Source organism: Oryctolagus cuniculus, chromosome 1 (genome assembly GCF_964237555.1).
Source record: "Oryctolagus cuniculus chromosome 1, mOryCun1.1, whole genome shotgun sequence".
Lineage (NCBI taxonomy): Eukaryota > Metazoa > Chordata > Mammalia > Lagomorpha > Leporidae > Oryctolagus > Oryctolagus cuniculus.
Genome location: NC_091432.1, coordinates 47,610,539 through 47,632,726, shown reverse-complemented (window position 1 = coordinate 47,632,726; position 22,188 = coordinate 47,610,539). Strand labels below are relative to the sequence as shown.

The following is a 22,188-nucleotide window of genomic DNA, read 5'->3' as shown; positions in this document are numbered from 1 at the left end:
CATTGACCTGAGGTGCTGTGAGGCAGAATGCTATCTTTCTCAATCTCTGTTTGTTTGCATAGCTGCTGTCTCAGACTGCACTAAGGGGGTTAAATAATGTGCAGTAGGATAACATCTGATCTTTCCTATGTGATCCTATTTGTTTGATACCCATTAGGAGTGTGGTCTTGTTTTTAAAGTGGTGGAAGCTTGTTCTGCCAGGACCATGGGATGGTGTAATTCACTGGGTGGTGGAATGGAGACCACAGGGGTGGAGAGTGCTGAATGTCATTTGCTACTTGGTGACAGACATTATTTGGCTTAGGAAGAACCTATACACATTGACACTGCTGTGAAAGCTGTTGTGGCTGTGACTTGCGATCTTTGGAGGTCTTTCTTCTTGGGGTGCAGGATTGAAACAAATGACAAATATCTCTGTGTGGTGGTTGTATTGATGAGAATTCATGGTGACGACTGGATTGTGTTCTGCCCTCCCCTTACAGAGCCCCTCAGAGGGTGGCGAGGGTTGGGCAGAGAAGTCTCTGTGGTGTAGCTACAACCCCCATGCAACTGTGGAACAAGTACTGACCTCCATACACTTTTGCTGTAGTGAGAACCTAACATGTCCAGAAGGGGGAGCTGAGAGAACGGGTCTATGGGTCTAACTGTAGGCAACACAGTGGTTATTAAACAGCTCCTGATTTTTCATTTTCAACCATTGGAGATACAATGACTGGTCACACAATTTGGTATAACCCAAATTAATAAAAATGACTTTTTTTTTACATCTCTGGGGACTTGAGAAAAGCGATGCCTAATCAACTTCCTAGACCCTCTGATATGTAACAGACTGGCATCCACTTTCCCTTTCACCCTCATTTAGTACTTTTACCTTTCTCCTATTTTCTGGCACAGTTCTCCAAGATGCCACCCAATGAGAGATATGGTTAATGGAGTCCAGAACCTGGTCACTCTGAGCCTGGCTGGAGTCCGAGAATTCTTCTGAAGACAACATGCCACAGAATCTGCCAATCCATTGGTCTTAACATGAGAGAGGATCCCTGTGCATTGATTCGTGCTCCTGTGGGAGATTGAAATGAGCCACCCCCAAATGCGAGTGATTGCTGAGCTGAAAATAAGCAAGAAGAAGCAAAGAACCTGTAGGGATGAGGAAAAACTTACTATTTGACTTTCTATGCCACTTTTGTGCATTTAAAAAAATTATCCTGTTTCTGAATTTCTTCCCCTATTGGCCTCTCTTCCTGTCAGAAATTTTCTTGTCCTGAACTTTGGCACCTCCCCATATTACTTTGAGTATTAAAATATCAAAACAGGCCACCATCCGGATATCGCTCGGGCAATGGTGAAGGGCTACATAAAGACAAAGCTTCCCTCACAGTCCCACCCTCTCTGCAGCTGTCCTATGTGTGGGATCCCACACCACTGATGGTGACGGAACGCACCGTCTGTGCTTAGCTGTCACTGACACGGTCGTTGTTGGTTGCCAACATCTGTACCCTTGTGAGAACACCTTGGAGTGCTGCATCTTGTCCATTTCTACACCTCTCACAGGGCCAAAGTGCTTTCCCAATGTCAGCACCCAACATTTAGGATTTGTTAACTGGTGCTTGGAGAGAAGGGGCAGTCTATGTCGTGTTATCTGTGCAGTGGCATCAGCGCTGATTCACAGAACCTGGGGCAGCCTAGGCCTGAATAAAAACACCATGCGTGTGACTGGCTTGCTCACAGATCCCCTCGTGTTCATGTCCTGCACTACAGCCCTCGCTTTTTTGGTGATGACAGTACTTGCTTCCCTGCAAAGAGATTATGACTGTGAGAAAACCAGAGGCCATCTGTATGTGTTGCACCCCGATGGGGCATGTGACCTAAGCCGGATCCATCTGCAGCACCCATGGAGACTTTCTGTAAACGTTTGGTAAAGAAGTTTCTATTTTGTGTGGTGGTATAGAAAGTATCAGGGAGTGGCCGGCGCCGTGGCTCACTAGGCTAATCCTCCGCTTTGCGGCGCCAGCATACCGGGTTCTAGTCCTGGTTGGGGCGCCGGATTCTGTCCTGGTTGCCCCTCTTCCAGGCCAGCTCTTTGCTGTGGCCCGGGAGTGCAGTGGAGGATGGCCCAAGTGCTTGGGCCCTGCACCCCATGGGAGACCAGGAGAAGTACCCGGCTCCTGCCATCGGATCAGCGTGGTGCGCCGGCCGCGGCGGCCATTGGAGGGTGAACCAACGGCAAAAGGAAGACCTTTCTCTTTGTCTCTCTCTCTCTCACTGTCCACTCTGCCTGTCAAAAAAAAAATAATAAAAAAAAAAAGAAAGTATCAGGGAGAATGGTTCATCCCCCCAGAGACCAAGGTTACAAGTGCTACCCCTATCTGTTTTTGGGAACTTTAAAACAGTATCATGGACAAGGTGATTTGTGTTTGACAAGACTTCGCTGTTTCTGCTGCCTGTGAGCTCACACAACCTCACAGGGGCCCTATCTTGGACTTTGATTTTTTTTTGATTTATTTTATTTATTTGAAAGAGAGAGTTAGAGACAGAGAGAGAGGTCCTCCATCTGATGGTTCACTCCCCAGATAGCCACAACGGCCAGAGCTGCACCGATCCGGAGCCAGGAGCCAGGAGCCAGGAGCCAGGAGCCAGGAGCCAGGAGCTTTCTCCAGGTGCCCCAGATGTGTGCAGGGGCCCAAGGACTCGGGCCATCCTCCACTGCTTTCCCAGGCCATAGCAGAGAGCTGGATCAGAAGAGGAGCAGCCAGGACTAGAACTGGCGCCCATATGGGATGCCAGCGCTTCAGGCCAGGGCTTTAACTCACTACACCACAGCGCCACCCCCTTTGATTTAAGCCCTGCACCAGCTTAGCCTGGACCCCACCCTTGTTCATCTTCTGTTCTGTCTTTTGTTGCACTCAATTTTTCTGTTCTCTTGACAATCTCAGGTTTCTGAGAAGCCCAACTGGGTTTTTGTTCTCCTGCCACTCCTGTCTTAGAGCCCCTGCTTTCCTAATCTTTTCTTTGCATTTCACACACTCACTCAGATGCGTAGCAAGATCACACAAAATCTTTGTAAGTGTAATAAGCATAATTAAGTTTTGGTGTCCTGGGTGTTGTTTTTCCCATTGTTCCTCAGACAGCAGAGAGCTAAGGGGTAATTTTAAAGATTTATTTATTTACTTGAAAGGCAGAGTTACAGAGTGGCAGAGGTAGAGAGAGAGAGACAGGTCTTCCATCCGCTGGTTCACTCCCCAAATGGGCACAACAGCTGGAGCTGCAGTGATCCGAAGCCAGGAGCCAGGAACCTCTTCTGGGTCTCTCACACAGGTGCAGGGGCCCAAGGACTTGGGCCATCTTCTACTGCTTTCCCAGGCCATAGCAGAGAGTTGGATTGGAAGTGGAGCAGCTGGGACTCGAATCGGCACCCATATGGGATGCCGGCACTGCAGGAGGCAGCTTTACCTGCTATGCCATAGTGCTGGCCCCAAAAGGATAATTTTAGTAATAATAAGAGCTAACACCCATGTGTTACTAATCACCTTCTATATTGAATGCATTGAATACCCTACCAAGTTTTTGAGCTTTCTTGTTTGTGTGTTTTTTAAAAATTTATTTATTTACTTGAAAGGAGTTGGGGGGGTGGGAGGAGAGAGAGAGAGAGACAGAGAGAGAGAGAGAGAGAGGATCTCTTCCACTTGCTAGTTCACTTCCCAGATGGCTCAACAGGTGGGGCTGGGCTAGGCTGAAGCCAAGAGCCAGGAGCTTCTTTTGGGACTCCCATGTGGGTGCAGGAGCCCAGGGACTTGGGTCATCCTCCACTGCTTTTCCCAGGCTCGTTAGCAGGGAGCTGGATTGGAAGTGGAGCAGCCAGGACTCAAACAGGTGCCCATATGGGATGCCAGCACTGCAGGTGGTGGCTTAACCTGCTATACCACAATGCTGGCCTCTTGAGTTTTTTTTTTCTTTTAAAGTTTACTATTTATTAGCATCTACTTGAAAGGCAGAGATAGAAATTTATTGATTGGTTGATTTTCATATTTTCATCTGCGGGTTCATTCCCAAAATGCCTGCTACAGCCAGGGCTGGGCCTTGCCAAGGGCAGGAGCTGGAAAGTCAGCCTGGGTCTCCCACATTGGTGTCAGGGGCTCAAGCACTTGGGCCGTCATTTGTTGCCTCCCAGTAATTTGGATTTTTGCCTCTGAGAATTTGGATCGAAACAGATTCCGGGACTCTAAGTGGTACTCAGATATGGGATGTGAGTGCCCCAAGTGGTGGCTTAATTCAAGTGTGCCACAGTGCCTGCCCGCTAAATATATGGACTACACATCTGTATTATCATTATCACCTCTTATTTAATAAGGCTGGATTTAGTTAGTTTATTGGACAATTTCTCCCAAATATCCCCTGCCTTTTTATTCTGGCAGCCAATCTTTCCAACCACACCACTGACTGGTTTGATTTCCCCAAACCACCACTGATCTGTGTTCTATCACTGGGAAGAGTGTTTTGTTTGTGTCTGGAGCCCAGAGCCTCCCCTCTTCTAGTTCTCTCTGCAATCTCCAATAGGTTATTGTGACCTGTGTCACCTCACTGAGCTGGGGGAACACTGGAATCGATTTCTTTTTTCTGTCTTTTGGAACCCTTAAAACTTAGATTTAGTAATTTTTTTTTATGTGAGTAAGGTATTAGTATTTCTTTCTGGGTATTATTATGTGTTGGCAGTCTTTGGCTGTCTTTATAACCAGTTGTTGGTTTTTTTCATATCATCTCGTAAGTGCTCTTCATACGTAGTAGAAACGACCTATCTTTCTATGGTATGTGGTATTAATATTTTCTAACTGTGTCTATTGTTGACTTTGTGAATGGTGGATTTTTTGCATACTTTTCAATTTTTTTGGTTTTTGTAACTTTTTTTATTTAGTAGTATTTTTTCCACTTTATGAATTATATTAAAAATAGCTTAAACATTTTTATTGATTGGGATGGAGTAAAAATTTAGGAAGAAAAATAGATAAACAGATCCATCTATACATAGTTTTAGAATATATTGTGAGCAACACTGTGAATGATTTGACATTAAATATGTTTGATTTTTATAGTGTTGCTTTTATTTAAATAAATCTTAATACATTGTTTCTGAATTTTGTTACTTATATAGATATCTCATTAATTTTTTGTATTGGTGGCATGTTGGAGCAATAATATTTGGGATGTATTGAGTTAATTAGCTCAATGTATCCATTCTACAATGTATTCAGCACATCATGTTGTATAAACAATAAAAATATACAATTTTAATTCATCAATTAAAATAAATAAAACATTAATTTCAAATTTTATTTTATACTTTTTTATGGTGAGTATAAAATCTAAAATTCCATATATAGCTCACATTGTATTTATTTTGGGTAATGCTAATCTACAGTCATCACTAAAGTTTATTTTTCCTCCAGAGAAGCCTTTTATTTAATGATTACAAACTTCATGCATTTCTTAAGTACAACCTAAGGAATATAGTGAATCTTCTCACCATGCCTGCCCTCCCATTTACACTCTCAGACCTCTTCTTCCTCTCTCTCCTATTCCCAGTATTATTTTATACTAAAATCTATTTTCAATTGACTTCATGCACAGAGATTAAGTTTATAGTAAGTGAAGAGGTCATCAATTTGTATGAAAGAAGAAGAAAAAATAAAAGAAGAAAAAAACTGTTTCTCTACAATAGAGACAAGGGCTATTCAAAGTCATTGTATCGCGAAGTTAATTTTACTTCTTTTTTTTTTTTGAGAAAATTAACTTTAAAAAAGCACCAAAAATGATATATCTTTTGCATATGATTAGACATAACTGTAGCTTATGAGACATAAGAATATCCTCCACTTAATACATTAAAAGAAAGTAAGTTTTGTCATTAATTAGTTAATTAATTAATTAGAATAAGTTTTGTCAATTAAAAAAGCCCTAAGCAAATAAGTGTCCAATGGAGTTGGACACTTTGGCCTAACTAAAATTTATGAGACGTAAGTATATCCTCCACTTAGTACACTAAGATGGAAAAAATCTTTGAAAATAAGTTTTATTGCTAATGCTCCTAATATAACTCTTTGAGGGAAGGGATCCTGTATGGGAGGTTAGTGCACAGTGACTCCTGTTGTTAATTTAACAATTAACACTCTTATGTATGATGTCAGTGATCACCAGGGCTCTTGACATGAGCTGTCTAGGCTATGGAAGCCTTTTGAATCCACAAACTCCATCAGTATTTAGACAAGGCCATTAGCAGAATGGAAGTTCTCCCCTCCCTTCAGAGAAAAGTATATCCTTTGATGACCACTTCTTTACCTTGGGATCTTACCCATAGAAGTCCTTCATGTAGTACATTTTTTGCCACAGTGTCTTGGCTTTCCATGCCTGAAATGTTCTCGTGGGCTTTTCAGCCAGACCAGAATGCTTTAAGGGCGGATTCTGAGGTCAGAGTGCTACTTAATGTGATAGTCATTCTCTGAATCTGCTGTATGGACTGCTTCCACGTTGGAGTATGCACTCCTTTTTATTTCTATTATTATTACCAAACAATCCTATTTATATGATCACTTAAAACTTAAAAAGCTATTTTTATCCCTTAATTTAATGAGATTTGCGGTCTCATGGCAAGTTTTTAAACTGTACCCTTATAAGTAAGTCTATAGGGATGTTTACAGAATTATACAGCTTTATAGTTACGAGTTTCATACACTTCCTAGTTACAACTTTAGGGACATGATGATTTTTCCCACCATTCCCGCCTTCTCACCCTCATTCCCATCCCTCTTCCTCCTCTCTCTCTTATTCCCACTCTTGTTTTTTTTTTTCTAGGATCTATTTTCAATTAAACTTTATACATATTTGATTAACTTTGTAAGAAGAGAGTTCAACAAATAGTAAGAGAAAAAAAACAACTGTTCCTCAACAGTCAAGACAAAGGCTATTCAGAGTCTTTGCTTCTCTAAGTGTCAATCTCACGTCTACAGATTTCCTTTTAGGTGCTTTATTAATTATCACTGTCAGGGAGAACATATGATGTTTGTCCCTTTGGGACTGGCTTGTTTTATTAAGTATGATGTTTTCCAGATTCATCCATTTTGTTGCAAATACCTGATTTCATTTTTTTCACTGCTGTGTAGTATTCCATAGTGTACAAATCCCATAATTTCTTTATCTAATCTTCAGTTGATGGCCATTTGGGTTGCTTCCATGTTTTAGCTATTGTGACTTGAGCTGCAATAAACATGGGGGGGGGTACAAATAATTCTTTCATATGCTGATTTCATTTCCCTTGGGTAAATTCCCAGGGTTGGGATGGCTGGGTCATATGGTAGGTCTATATTCAGATTTCTGAGGTATCGCCATACTGATTCCACAGTGGCTGTACCAGTTTACATTCCCACCAATGGTGGATTAGGGTATCTTTTTCCCCATATCCTCACTAGCATTTGTTGTTTGTTGATTTCTGTATGAAAGCCATTCTAACTGGGGTGAGGTGAAACCACATTGTGGTTTTGATTTGCATTTCCCTGACGGCTAGTGATCCTGAGAATTTTTTTATATATCTGTTGGCTATTTGGATTTTCTCTTTTGAAAAATGTCTGTTAAAGTCTTTTGCCCATTTCTTAGCTAGGTTATTTGTTTTGTTGCTGTAGAGTTTCTTGATTTCTTTATATATTCTGGTTATTAATTCTTTATCAGTTTTATAGTTTGCAAATATTTTCTCCCTTTTTAAAAAAAGGATTTATTTATTTATTTGAAAGTCAAATTACAGAGAGAGGAGAGGCAGAGAGAGAGAGTCTTCCATCTGATGGTTCACTCCCCAACTGGCTGCAACAGCCGGAGCTGCACCAATCTGAAGCCAGGAGCCAGGAGCTTCTTCGGGGTCTCCCACGTGGGTGCAGGGGCCCAAGGACTTGGGCCATCTTCTACTGCTTTCCATGCCATAGCGGAGAGCTGGATCGGAAGTGGAGCGGTCGGGACTTGAACCAGTGCTCATATGGGATGCCGGCGCTTCAGGTCAGGGCATTAACCCGCTGCGCCACAGCACTGGCACCTCCATTTTTAAAATTTATTTTATTTATTTGGAAGACAGAGTTACAGAGAAATGTAGACAGAGAGAGACAGAGAGAAAGGTGTTCCATCCTCTGGTTCACTTCCAAATAGCTGCAATGGCTACAGCTGAGCCTATCTGAGCCCAGGGCCCAGGAGCTTCTTCTGGGTCTCCCATGTAGGTGCAGGGGCCTGAGTACTTTGGCCCTCTTCTGTTGCTTTCCCAGGTGTGTTAGCAAGGAACTGGATGGGAAGCAGAGATTCCAAGACTCAAACCAGTGCTCATATGGGATGCCATGGCTGCAGGCCAGGGCTTTGACCTGTTGCACTTCAGTCATGGCCCCATCACTGAAGTTTTAAAAATGTATAACTAAAATGCTAATATAGGAGGGAAGATATAATAAAAATACATAGTAAACTCATAAGAAGAAATGAGAAGGAAATTCAAGAGAAGAAAACTATGGGACAGATAAAAAACACAGGGCAATATGGCAGACTTAACAACCAATTCTATCAGTAATTAAATTATGCACAATTGGCTGGACACTGCAGCTAAAAGTAAAGGATGGTCAAACTAAATGTGAAAGAAGACCCAACTCTATTTTATTTATAAGACTAATGTCTTAAATTTAAGGACTCACAGAATTTAAAGAAAATAAATGAATCATGAAAATATGAAAATAAACTATCTGGATATAGTAATATAAGTTATAATTTAAAGTAAGAATTATGCTATTAAAATATACTTTGTAATGATAAAACTGTTTACTTATTATGGCACATAGTGAGTTTAAATGTGCATGTACCCATAGAGTTCAAATACACAAAATAAAAGTTGACACAACTAAAAAATTAGCAGGTAGCACAAAATTATGGTTAGTGATTTTAACTCAATATTCTTTTTTCCAAAAAGACAGTTTTTATTTAAATGTAAATGGCATATTTTAAACACTCAGAATATTTTTTCATTTTAGAACATGATGATGTAATCTGTTTTTAACAGATATGTAGTATTTCAGAAATGGTTTCATAAAAATTTGTCTTAATTATATTTCTTATTATATAAATTTATGTTAATGCTATATATGAACTAACTATTGTGAATTTTCCAGCTAAAAATCCTTATGCAAAATGTGTAAATACTTCTCTACACTTCTTTTCTGTATGTGGAATTGAGGGCATCAAACAATTTGTGTTTTTAAAATTTAATAGTTGTACTGGTGAATATATTTGCACAAAATTATATTAATTTTAAATCTTACTCTTCTGAGCAATAATTTGATTTTAAAAATTCTGTCAATTCAATAGGCAAAATCTTATTATTGCTTTAATTATTACTTTCCATTTTCCTAACTATTGATGAAGTTGGGCTTATTTTAAGATATTTACTATCAGTAAAAATCCAACCCTTAACAAAGGAAAAGAAAAAAAACATCTGTAAAAATGAGACTTTTAGAACACAATTAACTTATAGGACTTAATTGATATATAAAACAATATACTAAACAATTTCAAAATATACATTATTTTTAAGTGTATGTGAATTATTTGCCAATATAGGCTATATGACAGCCAAAAAGCAATTCTAAGAACATTTAAAAAGACTGAAATCACTATAGATAGATTCTCTGACCTCTGTGGAATGACGTAGATTCAATATTAGAATGGTAATGAGAGACTCTCCGAAGTCTGACAATGATCAACATATAGAATCAACCACACTTTCTAAGTGAGTTATACCAAATGTCACAACTGTGGGAGGCATCTAAACAGGGAAGTAAATATTTATAGCTCTTAATGCTTGTATTAGAATAGAATAGAGAGGTTGGAAAATCAATAACCTAAGCTTCTATCTAATGACACTAGGAAATGCGCAGCAAATTAATTTCAAATAAAGTAAAAGGAAAGAAATACTAAATGTCAGAAATAAATTAAATAGAAACCAGAGGCAGAATATAAAACCATATATAAAAATATAAACTTGGCTTTTAGAAAAGTTTATACACTCCAGCAACCCTAGTCTAAGAAGACAGATTAAATAGAGGAAATGCAAAACTTGTACTGGGGATCAAAAAGAGGCTGTCACAACATATACTGCCAAGAACAAGAAAATAATAATAAAAAGTGCTTTAGAATGATTCCTTGGTAAAATTTGATGGTTTAGAATAAAAAGAAGTATTCTTTGAAAAACACAGCTTCCCAAAATTGAGAAAAAATGCAAATAGCCCTCTACCTACTAAGGAAATTGAATTGGTAATTAAAAAGCCCTCTACAAAGAAAGCTCCAGGTCCAGATGGCTGCACTTTGACATCTATCAAATGCTTAAGAATTTTGGGGCCAGTGCTGTGGCATAGCAGGTAAAGCTGTCGCCTGCAGTGTCAGCATCCCATTTGGGCACCAGTTGGAGTCCTGGCTGCTCCACTTGTGATCCAGCTCTCTGCTATGACCTGGGAAAGAAGGAGATGGCCCAAGTCCTTGGGCCCCTGTACCCACGTGAGAGACCTGGAAGAAACTCCTGGCTCCTGGTTTCGGATTGGTGCAGCTCTGGCCGTTACAGCCAATTGGGGAGTGAACCAGCGGATGGAAGACCTCTCTCTCTCTCTCTCTCTCTCTCTCTCTCTCTGCCTTTCAAGTAAATAAATAAATCTTTGGAAAAAAAAGAATTTTGAAATAGATATCTGAATATCAAGCTTAAGAAGTTTGATGAAAATGAAGACATCAACCCAAAGGTAAGTTGAAAAAAGGAAATAAAAAAAGCATAAATCAATTAAATTAGAAATGAACAATAGAAAAACTAAAAACTCAAGATAGCACTTTGAAAAGATTAATGTTATATATTTCTGATAAGACTAAACAATAAAAACAGGAAAATAACTTGCAACTGTCAGGAATTATAATGGGAATATTATTATAGTCCCTAAAGTTGTTAAAAAGATAGCAAGGTACTATCACAAAAAAAATTAGACCAACATATTTGACAACTTAGATATAGGGAGCATCTTCCTTGAATGACATAGGTACCAAAACTAACACAAGAAGAAAAGAAGAAGAAATTGAGTTTAAGAAATTACATTTGTGATTAGAACTTTCTGCACATGTACTAAAAAATTTAGGTTCAGATGTCTTGAATACTCTTGATATTTAAAGGAAAGATAATACCAAATTTTATAAATTTGTTCATAAATTAGGGAAAAAATTATATTTTCTAACTCATTTTATGAGACCAGACTATCTATAAATAATAGCAAAGCCTGAAAAAGATATTACAAATAAGATAATTATAGACCAGAAATTGCATAGGAACATGGATACAAAAACACTTATAATAATTATAATTATATAATTACAACATAATTATGTAATATAATTGAATCTTATAACATATCAAAAGAGTAATATTGCATGACCAGTGTTTTTATTTAATGTTTATAAAGTCATCAATTAAATTTACCACCTTAACAGAATAAAGGAGAAAAGCCATGTGAATATCTCTATAAACACTGACAGAACATATGACAAAATTCAACACCCCTTCATGATAATTGCAGTGTTTGATAAAGGGCATCTGAGAGAAAGCTAAGCTCACATCATGCTTAGTATAGCAATTTTGACACCTTTACCTCAAGATCAGAATCAAGATAAGGATGTCTGCTGTAACCAATTTTATTCAGTGTTGTACTTAAGCTCCTGGCCAGCACAAGGAAGATGAAGAATAAATAAAAAGTATAAGAACTGGAAAAGAAGAAGCAAAATTGCCTGTATTTGCGATGACTTTATTGTATACATACAAATGTGTAAGAAATCTTTAAAAAAAAAAACAATAGGAGTAATAAGTAAATACATCCAGGTCATGTACATAGAAAATTAGTTGTATTTCTATAGCCTATCAAGGAACAATTGGAAAATGTGTAAACATATGTTCAACAATCAGAAAACATAAAACATTAATTTGACAAATACTGTGCAAGACTTGTACAGTAACACCTACAAAAAGTTGATAAGAAAAATATAGTAAGACCTAAGTAAAGTGCAGGTATAAGAGCATTCCCTCCTTATCCAGAGCTTCACTTTCTGGGACTGCGGTACTCAAGATCAATCCAGGTCTGAAAATATCAAGTGGAAGCGTTCAGAAATAAGCAAGTTTTAGGTTGCCAGTCATTTTGGGTAGCGTGATGAGATCTTGTGTATCCTGCTTGTGTATCACCCTTCCATCCACGGTATCCTCACTGTCCACTCTGCCCTGTTGGTGACTCAGCACCCAACTTAGTCACCAACTTGACCATCATGATATCAGAGTATTAGTGTTGAAGTAACTTGCACTTTATAAAAAAGATTATTTATTTGAAAGACAGAGACACATACTCAGACAGACATACACACATACACACAGAGATAACCTGTTGCTGCTTCATTCCCCAAATGTCCACATCAGCCACAGGTGAGCCAGGCCGATGCTGTGAGCTGGGAACTCAATCTAGGTCTCTCCTAGGGGTGGTGAGGAACCAGCTACTTGAGCCATCGCTTGCTGCCTCCCAGGGCATTCATTAGCAGGAAGTTGGAATTGGGAGTGGAGCTGGGCCTTGAATCCAGCATTTTGATTTGTATGTAGGCATCCCGAGTGGCACGTTTACTGAGAATAGAAATACCCTTCACAAGTTAAGTAAATTGTATTATACAATAAGACGTTTTGAGAGAGGGAGAGAGGAAAAGAGAGAGTGGGAACACTTACATAATTTTATTATAGCATATTCTTAGAATTATTCCTTATTGGTTATTGTTGCTAATCTCTTATCGTGTGTAATTTATAGATTAATCTTTATCATATGTATGCATGAATGTATATGAAAAAACATAGTACATATAGCGTCTATTGTTGTCTGTGATTTCAGACATCCACTGAAGATTTGGGAACCTAACTTCCACAGATAAGGGGATAATATTGTGCCATATTTATGATTTCAAAGCCTCTTCTTGTAAGATGTCAGTTATCCTCAAATTAATTAATAGATTCAACAAAATCACAATCCAAATTACAGTCAAAACTTTTTTTTTACAGCAATTGAGAAGTATTTATTTTTTTTTTTTTTGCAAGCAGAGTGGACAGTGAGAGAGACAGAGAGAAAGGTCTTCCTTTACCGTTGGTTCACCCTCCAATGGTTGCTGTGGCCAGTGCGCTACGGCCGGCATACCGCGCTGATCCGAAGCTGGGAGCCAGGTGCTTCTCCTGGTCTCCTATGCAGGTGCAGGGCCCGAGCACTTGGGCCATCCTCCACCGCACTCCTGGGCCACAGCAGAGAGCTGGACTGGAAAAGGGGCAACCGGGACAGAATCTGGTGCCCTGACCGGACGAGAACCCGGTGTGCCGGTGCCGCAAGGCATAGGATTAGCCTAGTGAGCCGCGGCGCTGGCCGAGAAGTATTTTCTAAAATTCTTATGCCAAAGACCTAAGTAGTTAAAACAATCTTAAAAAAGAAAAATAAAGTTAATGGTTTTATACTACTTCCTTTAAAGATTTACTACAAAGCTACAATCCTAAGAATGGTGGGTGGTAATGTAAAAACAGAAGAGGAATTGGAATTTTCTTTAAAAAAAATAAAGGTCAAGATACTGTTGTTACCATGTGAAGGCAGTCACAGACATCATGTGAATGAATAGGGTTGGCTGTATTCCAGTAAGATGTTATTTACAAAAACCGGCAGTGGGCTGACTCTGATCCTATCATTTGCTGAGTCCTGGAATAGACTAATAGAATGTATTAGAAAGTATAGAAATAGCCCTACACTTATAAGGATAGCTTTTGGCAAAGGGGCTACTAAACAGCTGAATGGGGAAGAAGAGTGTCTAATCAATAAGTGGTTCTGGGATAACTGGATAACTGGAAAAAAATGAACCTGGAACCCCCACCTGAAAAGTCCAGCAAAATTAATTTGAATGTTAAGGCAAAGATTAAAATATTGTTAAGAGAAGCACTGGAGAATCTTTTTATTTTCTTGGGAGCAGGCAAGGATTTCTGAGTACACTAAAATGCTAACAAAAATTGATAAATTATACTTTATGAAACACAAAAACTACTCATGAAATGATATTTTAGGTATGAACAGTCAAATGGCATAATAAAAAACAGTTTGTACTAGATAAATCTGATTCAGGATTTTTATTTAGAATAGATAAGGTACTCCAAAAAATAAATGTCAAGAGACAAATAACCCAATAAAAATGAACAGTTGCCTCGAGCACACACCTCAACCAAAAATGAATAAATAGCCAATAAGAATATACTTTTGGGGGCAGTATTGGCATATTTTGAAGTGTATGGGGGGATAGTTCATTTAGGAAGAGGTTTGGCTTTGCTTTAGTCTTTATTTGGAATTATCCATGATTTAAAGAGGGTGAGTGGGTCCCACATTGACAGGAGTGTGGTGGTTTGAAAGCATCAATTTGTCTGGACTGAACTATATTTCCTATATTCCTTCTTTGTTCTGGTTAGGGTGGGCGTCAGGAGAGTTTGCGCATGATGTTGTGTTGGGAAACAAAGCAGGAGCGTTGTTGGATGAGTGGAGGGTTGGTGCAGGGGCACTAGACGCTTGTGCATGTTGATGCTTTGCTGTTGGCTCAGTTCCTTGGCAGGAATCAGCAGCGGCTGGGCCTGCACTTGCTCCACCCTCCAGTATCTGTGTCCTGTACCGGTGTGTGTTTAGCTCCATGATGAAGTAGACCATTTGCCTCTGGAGAGCTTCCTTGTCACTAAACTTGCAGGTATTGAGAGAAAATAACATGGGCACTCATTGGTTTTCATGGGATTTAGCTCATGTTCATGGGTTCTGCTCTAGCATGAGACAAACAGCAGCCTTACAGACACAAGTTAAGGAGAACTCACAATTGTGTTAAGTAAAACATAGATATACATTCATATATATTTACCGATATCTCTATATATGCATATTTGTCTCTGTACATATATATCTATATCTATATCTATATCTATATCTATATCTATATATCACCTGCTATCTCATTTTCTTTCTACCTGTGTGTCTATAGATGTTTGGCCTAACATAATTATGCATGTGATCTAGAGGTACTACTTCTCTGAATGAACCCTGGTAGATAAAGAATTGCTAGGTGAATGGGATGCTGGAACCTCTACAGTTTCCGGAGGAATTCTTTTTCCAAGTTTCCCCATCTCAGCTCTGTCATCTAATGCCTTCTGTAGAACCAACTGGAGTGTTTGCCCCCGCTTCCACCTAAAGGAGCCAACAAAAAAGTAGATGATGGGATTGGTGCTGCTGTTAATACCAGACAGGATAAACAAAGTCCAGGTGAGATTTTGTAAATTCAAGGAGTCATTCTGAATGGAGAACAAGAAAAACCGGAGGATGCCAAGGGGAAGGCCGCAGAGGAGGAAGACCAGCACTGACAGCAGGATGGTGGCGTAGAGCCTGGTCAGTGGCATACGCCGGGAGCTGCAGAACAACCTGAACAGCAGAGCCAAGCTGGACCCGGAGAGAACCACGCATAAGACAATCGTCCAACCAGCAATAATGGAATTAAATGTTTCACACCAATAATGATTAGATTTCTCAAAGCGGATGCCACAGTTGTACCCTCCCAGGAAGCTCAGCAGCAAGGACAGGGCCCAGAGCAGGGCACAGATGGCAGCCGACAGGTGTCTGGGGCGGTGGTAGTGGTGCCAGATGGGCCACACGATAGACAGGCAGCGCTCGGTGCTGATGGCGCTGAGCATGCTCAGGCCCACGATGTAGGGAAAGGCTGTCAGAGTGAGCAAGAATCTGGGGAGGTAGACGTAAATGGACTGCAAAAGTTGGATGAGTTTCAGCAGGGAATGCATAATGTGGCTGCAGAGGAAGAGGAAGTCGGCCGCAGCCAGGTTGAGGATGTAGATGGAGAAGGTGTTTCTGCGCATGCGGAAACCCAGGAGCCAGAGCACAGCCGCATTTCCGGCCAGCCCAACCAGGGCGATGATGAGGTCCACCAAGGCCAAGATCAGGATCTTCACTTTGAAAGGCCATTGAGGAAGGGCCTGATTGCTTGCGTTAGTTGGCGTGAGTTCTGTCTCCCAGGTTGAGATGGTTGTATTCATGTGCAGGAAGCCTCCATTTGTGCTCCTAGAAACAGAAGCAAGAGTTGAGCACCTGTTGTATGGTCACTGAGGCTCAGTACCAGGAGGCAGTGTGGGAATTACTGTCCCTGCATCACAGGAGAGTGAAATAGGGGCTGGCAGAGACTAGGAAACGTGTGAAATCTGGGGAGTCCTGGACCTTGGAAACAAACTCAGTTCTCAGTGGATGCAAATATGGGACTGACTTTTTGGTCATGCAGGTGTCTCTAATGACTTAGGAACATTCTGTAGTCTGATAACAACACCTGTGCCCAGCCATTCCATATCCAGAGGCTGTGTCGTGTCACCCAAATTTCTTGAGGAAGGAAGAGCGAGGTCTAGGATAGGATGTGAGGGGCAGGAGAGGCTATGGACTCAGGTGTTGAGTGTTCTGGGTCAGAAATTTTCTCACAGGTGCAGGAATTCAGAGACACAGGTGATCCCAGGCCATGCTCATATGTGAGAGCAGCCCATTCATGGAGGAAGGAGAAGACCACACTTTAGGGACATGAGACAAATGGGTCCTCTTGCTAGGATGGGTGTGAAGATGGCTGGGCTGTGTGGAGTAGAAATGGCTCAGTGTGTCTGTCCCTGTGGAGAGGGGCCTGCTTCACACTCCCTGTGCCTAGTTCGGTGTGCAGCACTCTGTATTCTCAACATTTATCTAACCAGTGAATGTAAGAATGAAGAATCTAACAGTAGTGACAGTTTGAGTTAAATGGCAAAATGAAAATGAAAGAGCAAGTACTCTGGAACATGAATGTGTAATGAGATGAAGCACGTTTTACTCAATTCTTTGAGTGAATAACTAGTGTGTTGTTGGGAGAATTTCTTACATGTACCCCAAGAACTAAAGTTGACTGCTGAAGTGCCTTTAAAGTGAGGGCTGTGCTGCGCCCATGTAAGTGTTTGGGTATGCCCTAGGGTTTCAGGTGAGGAGAAGGAGTAAGCGAGAGTGAGATCTGAGTGCCACAGAGAAGAGGTTTTCTATCCCTGAAGGACTTGTAATGGGCACTGTGGGATATAAACCTGCTCCATTCCCTATCTCAGGAGCTCTTCCACAGAATTCCCTTTGCTGATGGAAGCCTTTGTGTGAGAGTAGTCTATGAAGGGTAGTAGAAGCACTTGTAATATAAAGAGAGAAACTCAAACAGCTTTTAACTGGAGAAAGAGGACTGGCTCACATGTGAGTGAATAATAGTAGGGGGTTGGGAGTGTACCAGGTTTTTCAAGAACCTATGACTTAAGAATCAGTATTTTTCCCATTTCAGAGGATGGAATTGGAGTACAACAAGGAAGGCTGATTTTTTCTGGTCTTGCATCATGTGGATTTGACCCCAGCAGGGCTGCCTCAGGGTCCAATGTCTTGCCCAGCCCTTTGGACCCAACAAGAGTATGTGTTGCTTGCACCTGGGATGGAGAAAAAGGAGAGGAGCAATTCTCAGCCAAATCCAACTTGGCAGCCAAATTTGTGGGTTACAAAATCTGGCAGAAGCAAACACCAGAAAAAGAGGAAGGAATCCAATCAGAGACAAAAGACAGATGGGTGGAAGCCAATTAGGAGGAGAAGCCAGAATCCAGGGTCCCCTTCCTGCCCCACAAATGCAGCCATTTCTCTGGATTCTAGAGAATTTATAGGGGCAAAAGGCCTGCCAGGGGACAGGGGACTGTCCTCCGCCGTGGGTGGGTGCAGACTCAATCAGAAGAGAATGCATCCTTCCTGTGCTCACTTAGAGAAACAAGCTCCCGCAGCCCTGGCTGGTCAGAAGTGGAAAACCAGAACCTCACAGCACAGCTACAGCTTATACATCTACTTTTAGGCTGTGACGTATTTGTCTCATCAAACCTCGAGCTCCACAGAAGCTACGTCACACCTGCGTTGTCTGTGATTGCACCCCAGCACTTAGTATGTGCTCCTGAGAAGCATCTGTTTTTAATATCTTATTCAACACAATAAGAAACTTTGCCTTAGACTCAAAGGGATTTTCCTGAGGTCACAACACAAAGAGCAGACCCACTACCAGCTGATGAGTTCCTGGAGCTCTGTCTGAGGGTCACCCACTGCTTTTCTTCACTTGTGTTATTTGTTATTTCTGAGGTGCTTTGGAAAAATTTTCCAATGAGCACAGGATATGAAAGGTAATTGGGATTGTGGAAAGTGCTAATTTCCCACAATATCCATCTGTGAAAACAGAAAGGAACTTCCAGCTCAGTCTCCCTTGAAGCTGGACGATACCATGTGGTTATGTGCTAGCTGATGGGAGGTGAGCAGAAGTGCTGCGACCAACTCCTCTATCACGGAGTTAGTACGGAAAGCGTAGCTTCCCCTCCTGTCTTTCTCCTCCTAGTGGAGAGATGGAGATCAACTGCAAAATGATTCAATGACACTTTGATAGAGAAAAACTCAGGTAGGATGATAAAATGTAGTGTGAAGGACAGTCTCATTTACCATGAGGATTTCCTTCCTGTCCTTTCTTACCCTGTTTCATATCCTAAGAGGGTGGCTTCTATGTACGTCTTTGGTGGGATACTTTTCCTTCTGGTTCTGGTTGACTGGTGAATTGGAGATGTTGCCAGGAGATTGGAGGGTGGGAGGGGAATGGTTTAGTTGCATTTCCTTACTGTCTGCCTGTGCAGCTAAGGATTGCAATGGCAATGCTGGCACATCTCCCTTGTCTCCCTGCTGCTGCTGTAGCTATGGCTGCTCTTTCATGGTCCCTATGGCTATGCTGCTTGTGCCTTTAAGCCTGGGGTGGAAATATCCTTCACACCTGTTCACTTTGCAGTGCTTCACCAGGCAGTCCCAGTTTCCCTGAACCTTGCCCATCTTTGCAACTAGTCCATCCCTTCATGAACTCAACCTTAATTATTTCCAGATTGGGCTAACTGTTTTTTCCTGTTATCTTTCCAGACACAGTTACAGGAACAACATTGAGAGGCAAGTAAAGCAATGAAACCCTGGGTTTAGAGCAGTTCAGCTCTGGGAAGCTGTGCCTGCAGGTGACCTTGCTTCTGAAATGAACGTAAGAATCAGCAATCTCTTCATGATAGAAGATTTGAATGTTTGGGACACGGAGGACAATGTAGGAGATAGAGTAAAAAGAAGAAAGGTGTTAGACCCCACTGGGAACTCTTTCAGGTGGGGCTGCCAGCATCCTTATTTCCAGAAGGGAGCTTCTGTCTCCTGCCTTTTCCTGAAGGAAGCTGCTTTCCCCTCTGCATATACAACCCAAGGTAGAAACACAGTGATGTGAATGGACAGAGAAAACCATAAATGACTTTGCAAATAAGACAAGTCTTGGTATATACCCTTACCTTTCCTCCATTCTTCTGTCCGAAGGTGGAGAGCTGTGCTGAGGGGAGAGAGCCCTTCTGAAATGGTGACCCGTCTTTTCTCCCTAAATCAGGAGAAACACACAGGGGCTGGAGTGAAAGCTGGTGACTGAGTGAGGCTTATTAAAGTGGTGGATAGTGATTTCCGGTATGGGGGCTGTGAGCAAATCAGAGGCCAGAGCCATCATATGAGACATGATCTCTCACTGAGATGGTCCTCAGTATGTTCCCTGTTCCGCTCACATATCAGTGTCTCCTATCCCACCTCATCCGGAGTACTTCCCTGAAGTAGCTGCTGTTTTAAAATTACCTTATGCCAAATATGTGTCCATGAAGGACATCAAGCAATGTGATTCTGCATTGTGGGGCTTTATAAATAAAGTAGAAAGCGTGTCACAGGGTCTTTCAAGGCTCACAATGGCCTGACCTCACTTTTCTTTTTCACAGTAGTAACACATTCATGGATAAACTTTCATTCTGATTGACAGGGCAGGGTGTCCTGAGTGACGGTCCCCTTATCCAGAGGCCGCACCCTCTATACTTTCCCTTCTTGTTCACTTTGTTATTATTGGCTTGCAGAGTAAACATATTTCTGTCTTGTTTTATTATTACTAACAAGTATAACAATTGACTTCCTTTATCAAATGTAAAGAGTTCAGCTCACATAGTCATTCCTTTTCCTTCTAGTTCACTGAATTTGTTGCTTCTTCCCTTTAAAAACATATTTTTATTAATTTGCATTACTTTTAAAAAAGATTTATTTATTTATTTGAAAGTCAGAGTTACAGAGAGGCAGAAAGAGAGAGAAAGAGAGAGCGAAAGAGAGAGAGAGAGAGAGAGAGAGAGAGAGAGATTTTCCATTCGCTGATTCACAACCCCAGATGGCTGCAACGGCGGGAGCTGTGCTGGTCTGAAGCCAAGAGCCAGGAGCTTCTTCTGGGTCTCCCATGTGGGTGCAGGTACCCAGACTTGGGCCTTCTTCTACTGCTTTTACAGGCCATAGCATAGAGCTGAATCAGAAGTGAAGCAGCTGGGTACCAAACCAGCGCCCATATGGGATGCTGGCACTGCAGGTGGCATTTTTACCAGCTATGTCACAGCACCAGCCCCAATGTGTATTACTTTATGCTTTTTGTGTGTGGGAGTGTAGAATATATATTTCAATACATGTATTCTGGTCAAGGTATTACTGATCATATTAAGTAATATCTTCTATGTGCCTCATGCCACAACTAAAGCTTGTGGTCTTTTAAAAGGCTAAGAGACAGACAGAGAGGGAAAGACAGAGAGAAGGTCTTCTATCCGATGATTCACTCTCCAAATGGCCTCAGTGGCTGGGGCTGAGCCAGGCCGAAGCCAGGAAGCAGGAGCTCCACCTGTGTCTCTTATGTGGGCCATCATCTGCTGCTTTCCCAGCGTGTTATCAGGAAGATGGATCTGAAGTGCCGCAGCCAGAACTCAAACCAGTGCTCCAATGTGGCATGCTGGTGTTATAAACAGTAGCTTAACGCACTGTACCACAACAGGCCCCTTTTGGTGTTTTATAATGTGCTATTTGAATTAGGAGCTATTTTAAATATTTAGAAAAGTTCTTCAGTGGGTTAATTCTGCAAATACTTGGAAATACTTGTTTCGAATTGATTGTGTTCCCTTCAAATTCATTTATTGAAACCCCACATCCAACATGTAAGAATTAGACAGTATTTGGCTAGAAGTCTAAAAAAAGGTGATTAAGAAAAGGATGGTAGTGTGGGCCTTAATTCCGTATGAAGATGTCCTTAAAAGAAAAGAAAATTAGAACTTAGACCTACACAGGGAAGATCATGTGAAGACACAAAGAGAATGAAGCATAATCTCTAAACCAAGGACAGATAGCTCACAAGAAACCAACCATGCCAACACTTGGTCTCCAGAGTTGTCAGAAAATAAATTTTTATTATTTGAGCCAACCAACCTATAGTATAAATTTTTGTTAAAGATTTCTTTATTTATTTGAAAGGCAGAGTTACAGAGAGACAGAGGCAGAGGCAGAGAGAGAGAGAGAGAGAGGTCGGTCTTCCATCTGCTGGTTCACTTTCCAGATGGCTGCAACCGCCAGAGTTGCACTGATCCAAAGCCAGGAGCCAGGAGCCAGGAGCCAGGAGCTTATTCTGGGTCTCCCACATGGGTGCAGGGGCCCACAGACTTAGGCCATCTTCTACTGCTTTCCCAGGCCATAGCAGAGAGCTGGATTGGAAGTAGAGCAGCCGGGACTCAAACTGGCGCCCATTTGGGATGCAAACATGGCAGGGAGTGGCTTTACCCTCTATGCCACAGAGCCAGCCCCCTGGTACATTGTTATTACAGCACTTTATGCTCCAGGGATTGTTTCAGGCATTGAAACTTCAGTGTGAACAAACTGGACCATAACCTTTTAGAACTTATCTTTGAAAGACCTGAATGAGCATCCTCAAAGAGTAAATAGAGATGAAAAAGAGAACATGTTTGAAGGGGTCTCCATGTGTTAGAAGGCTGGAGGGGTAGTTGGATTCAACACACATGAGAAAGAAAGTGGATCAAAAGTGTCATAACTAGACAGAAATGCACATGCAAGTTCCATGTTCAGTCAAGGGTACATGTCAAAATAGCAGGGAAGACACGAATGGGAACAACTATTGGGGAAGAAATAAGAC

The 22,188-nt window shown here is 41.2% G+C and overlaps 1 protein-coding gene across 1 annotated transcript; it reads right to left on the bottom strand.

Annotated features, from left to right (window-relative positions):
* Window positions 1-15,145: 15,145 nt before the first annotated feature.
* Window positions 15,146-16,165, bottom strand: LOC100359273 (mas-related G-protein coupled receptor member X1-like). Its single transcript, XM_070060045.1, has one exon. The coding sequence runs from the start codon at window positions 16,163-16,165 to the stop codon at window positions 15,146-15,148; it is 1,020 nt and encodes a 339-aa protein (XP_069916146.1).
* Between the last annotated feature and the right edge of the window lie 6,023 nt (window positions 16,166-22,188).

Coding starts and splice junctions, on each gene's coding strand:
- LOC100359273 (XM_070060045.1), bottom strand. CDS start 16,165: ATGAATACAACCATCTCAACCTGGGAGACAGAACTCACGCCAACTAAC.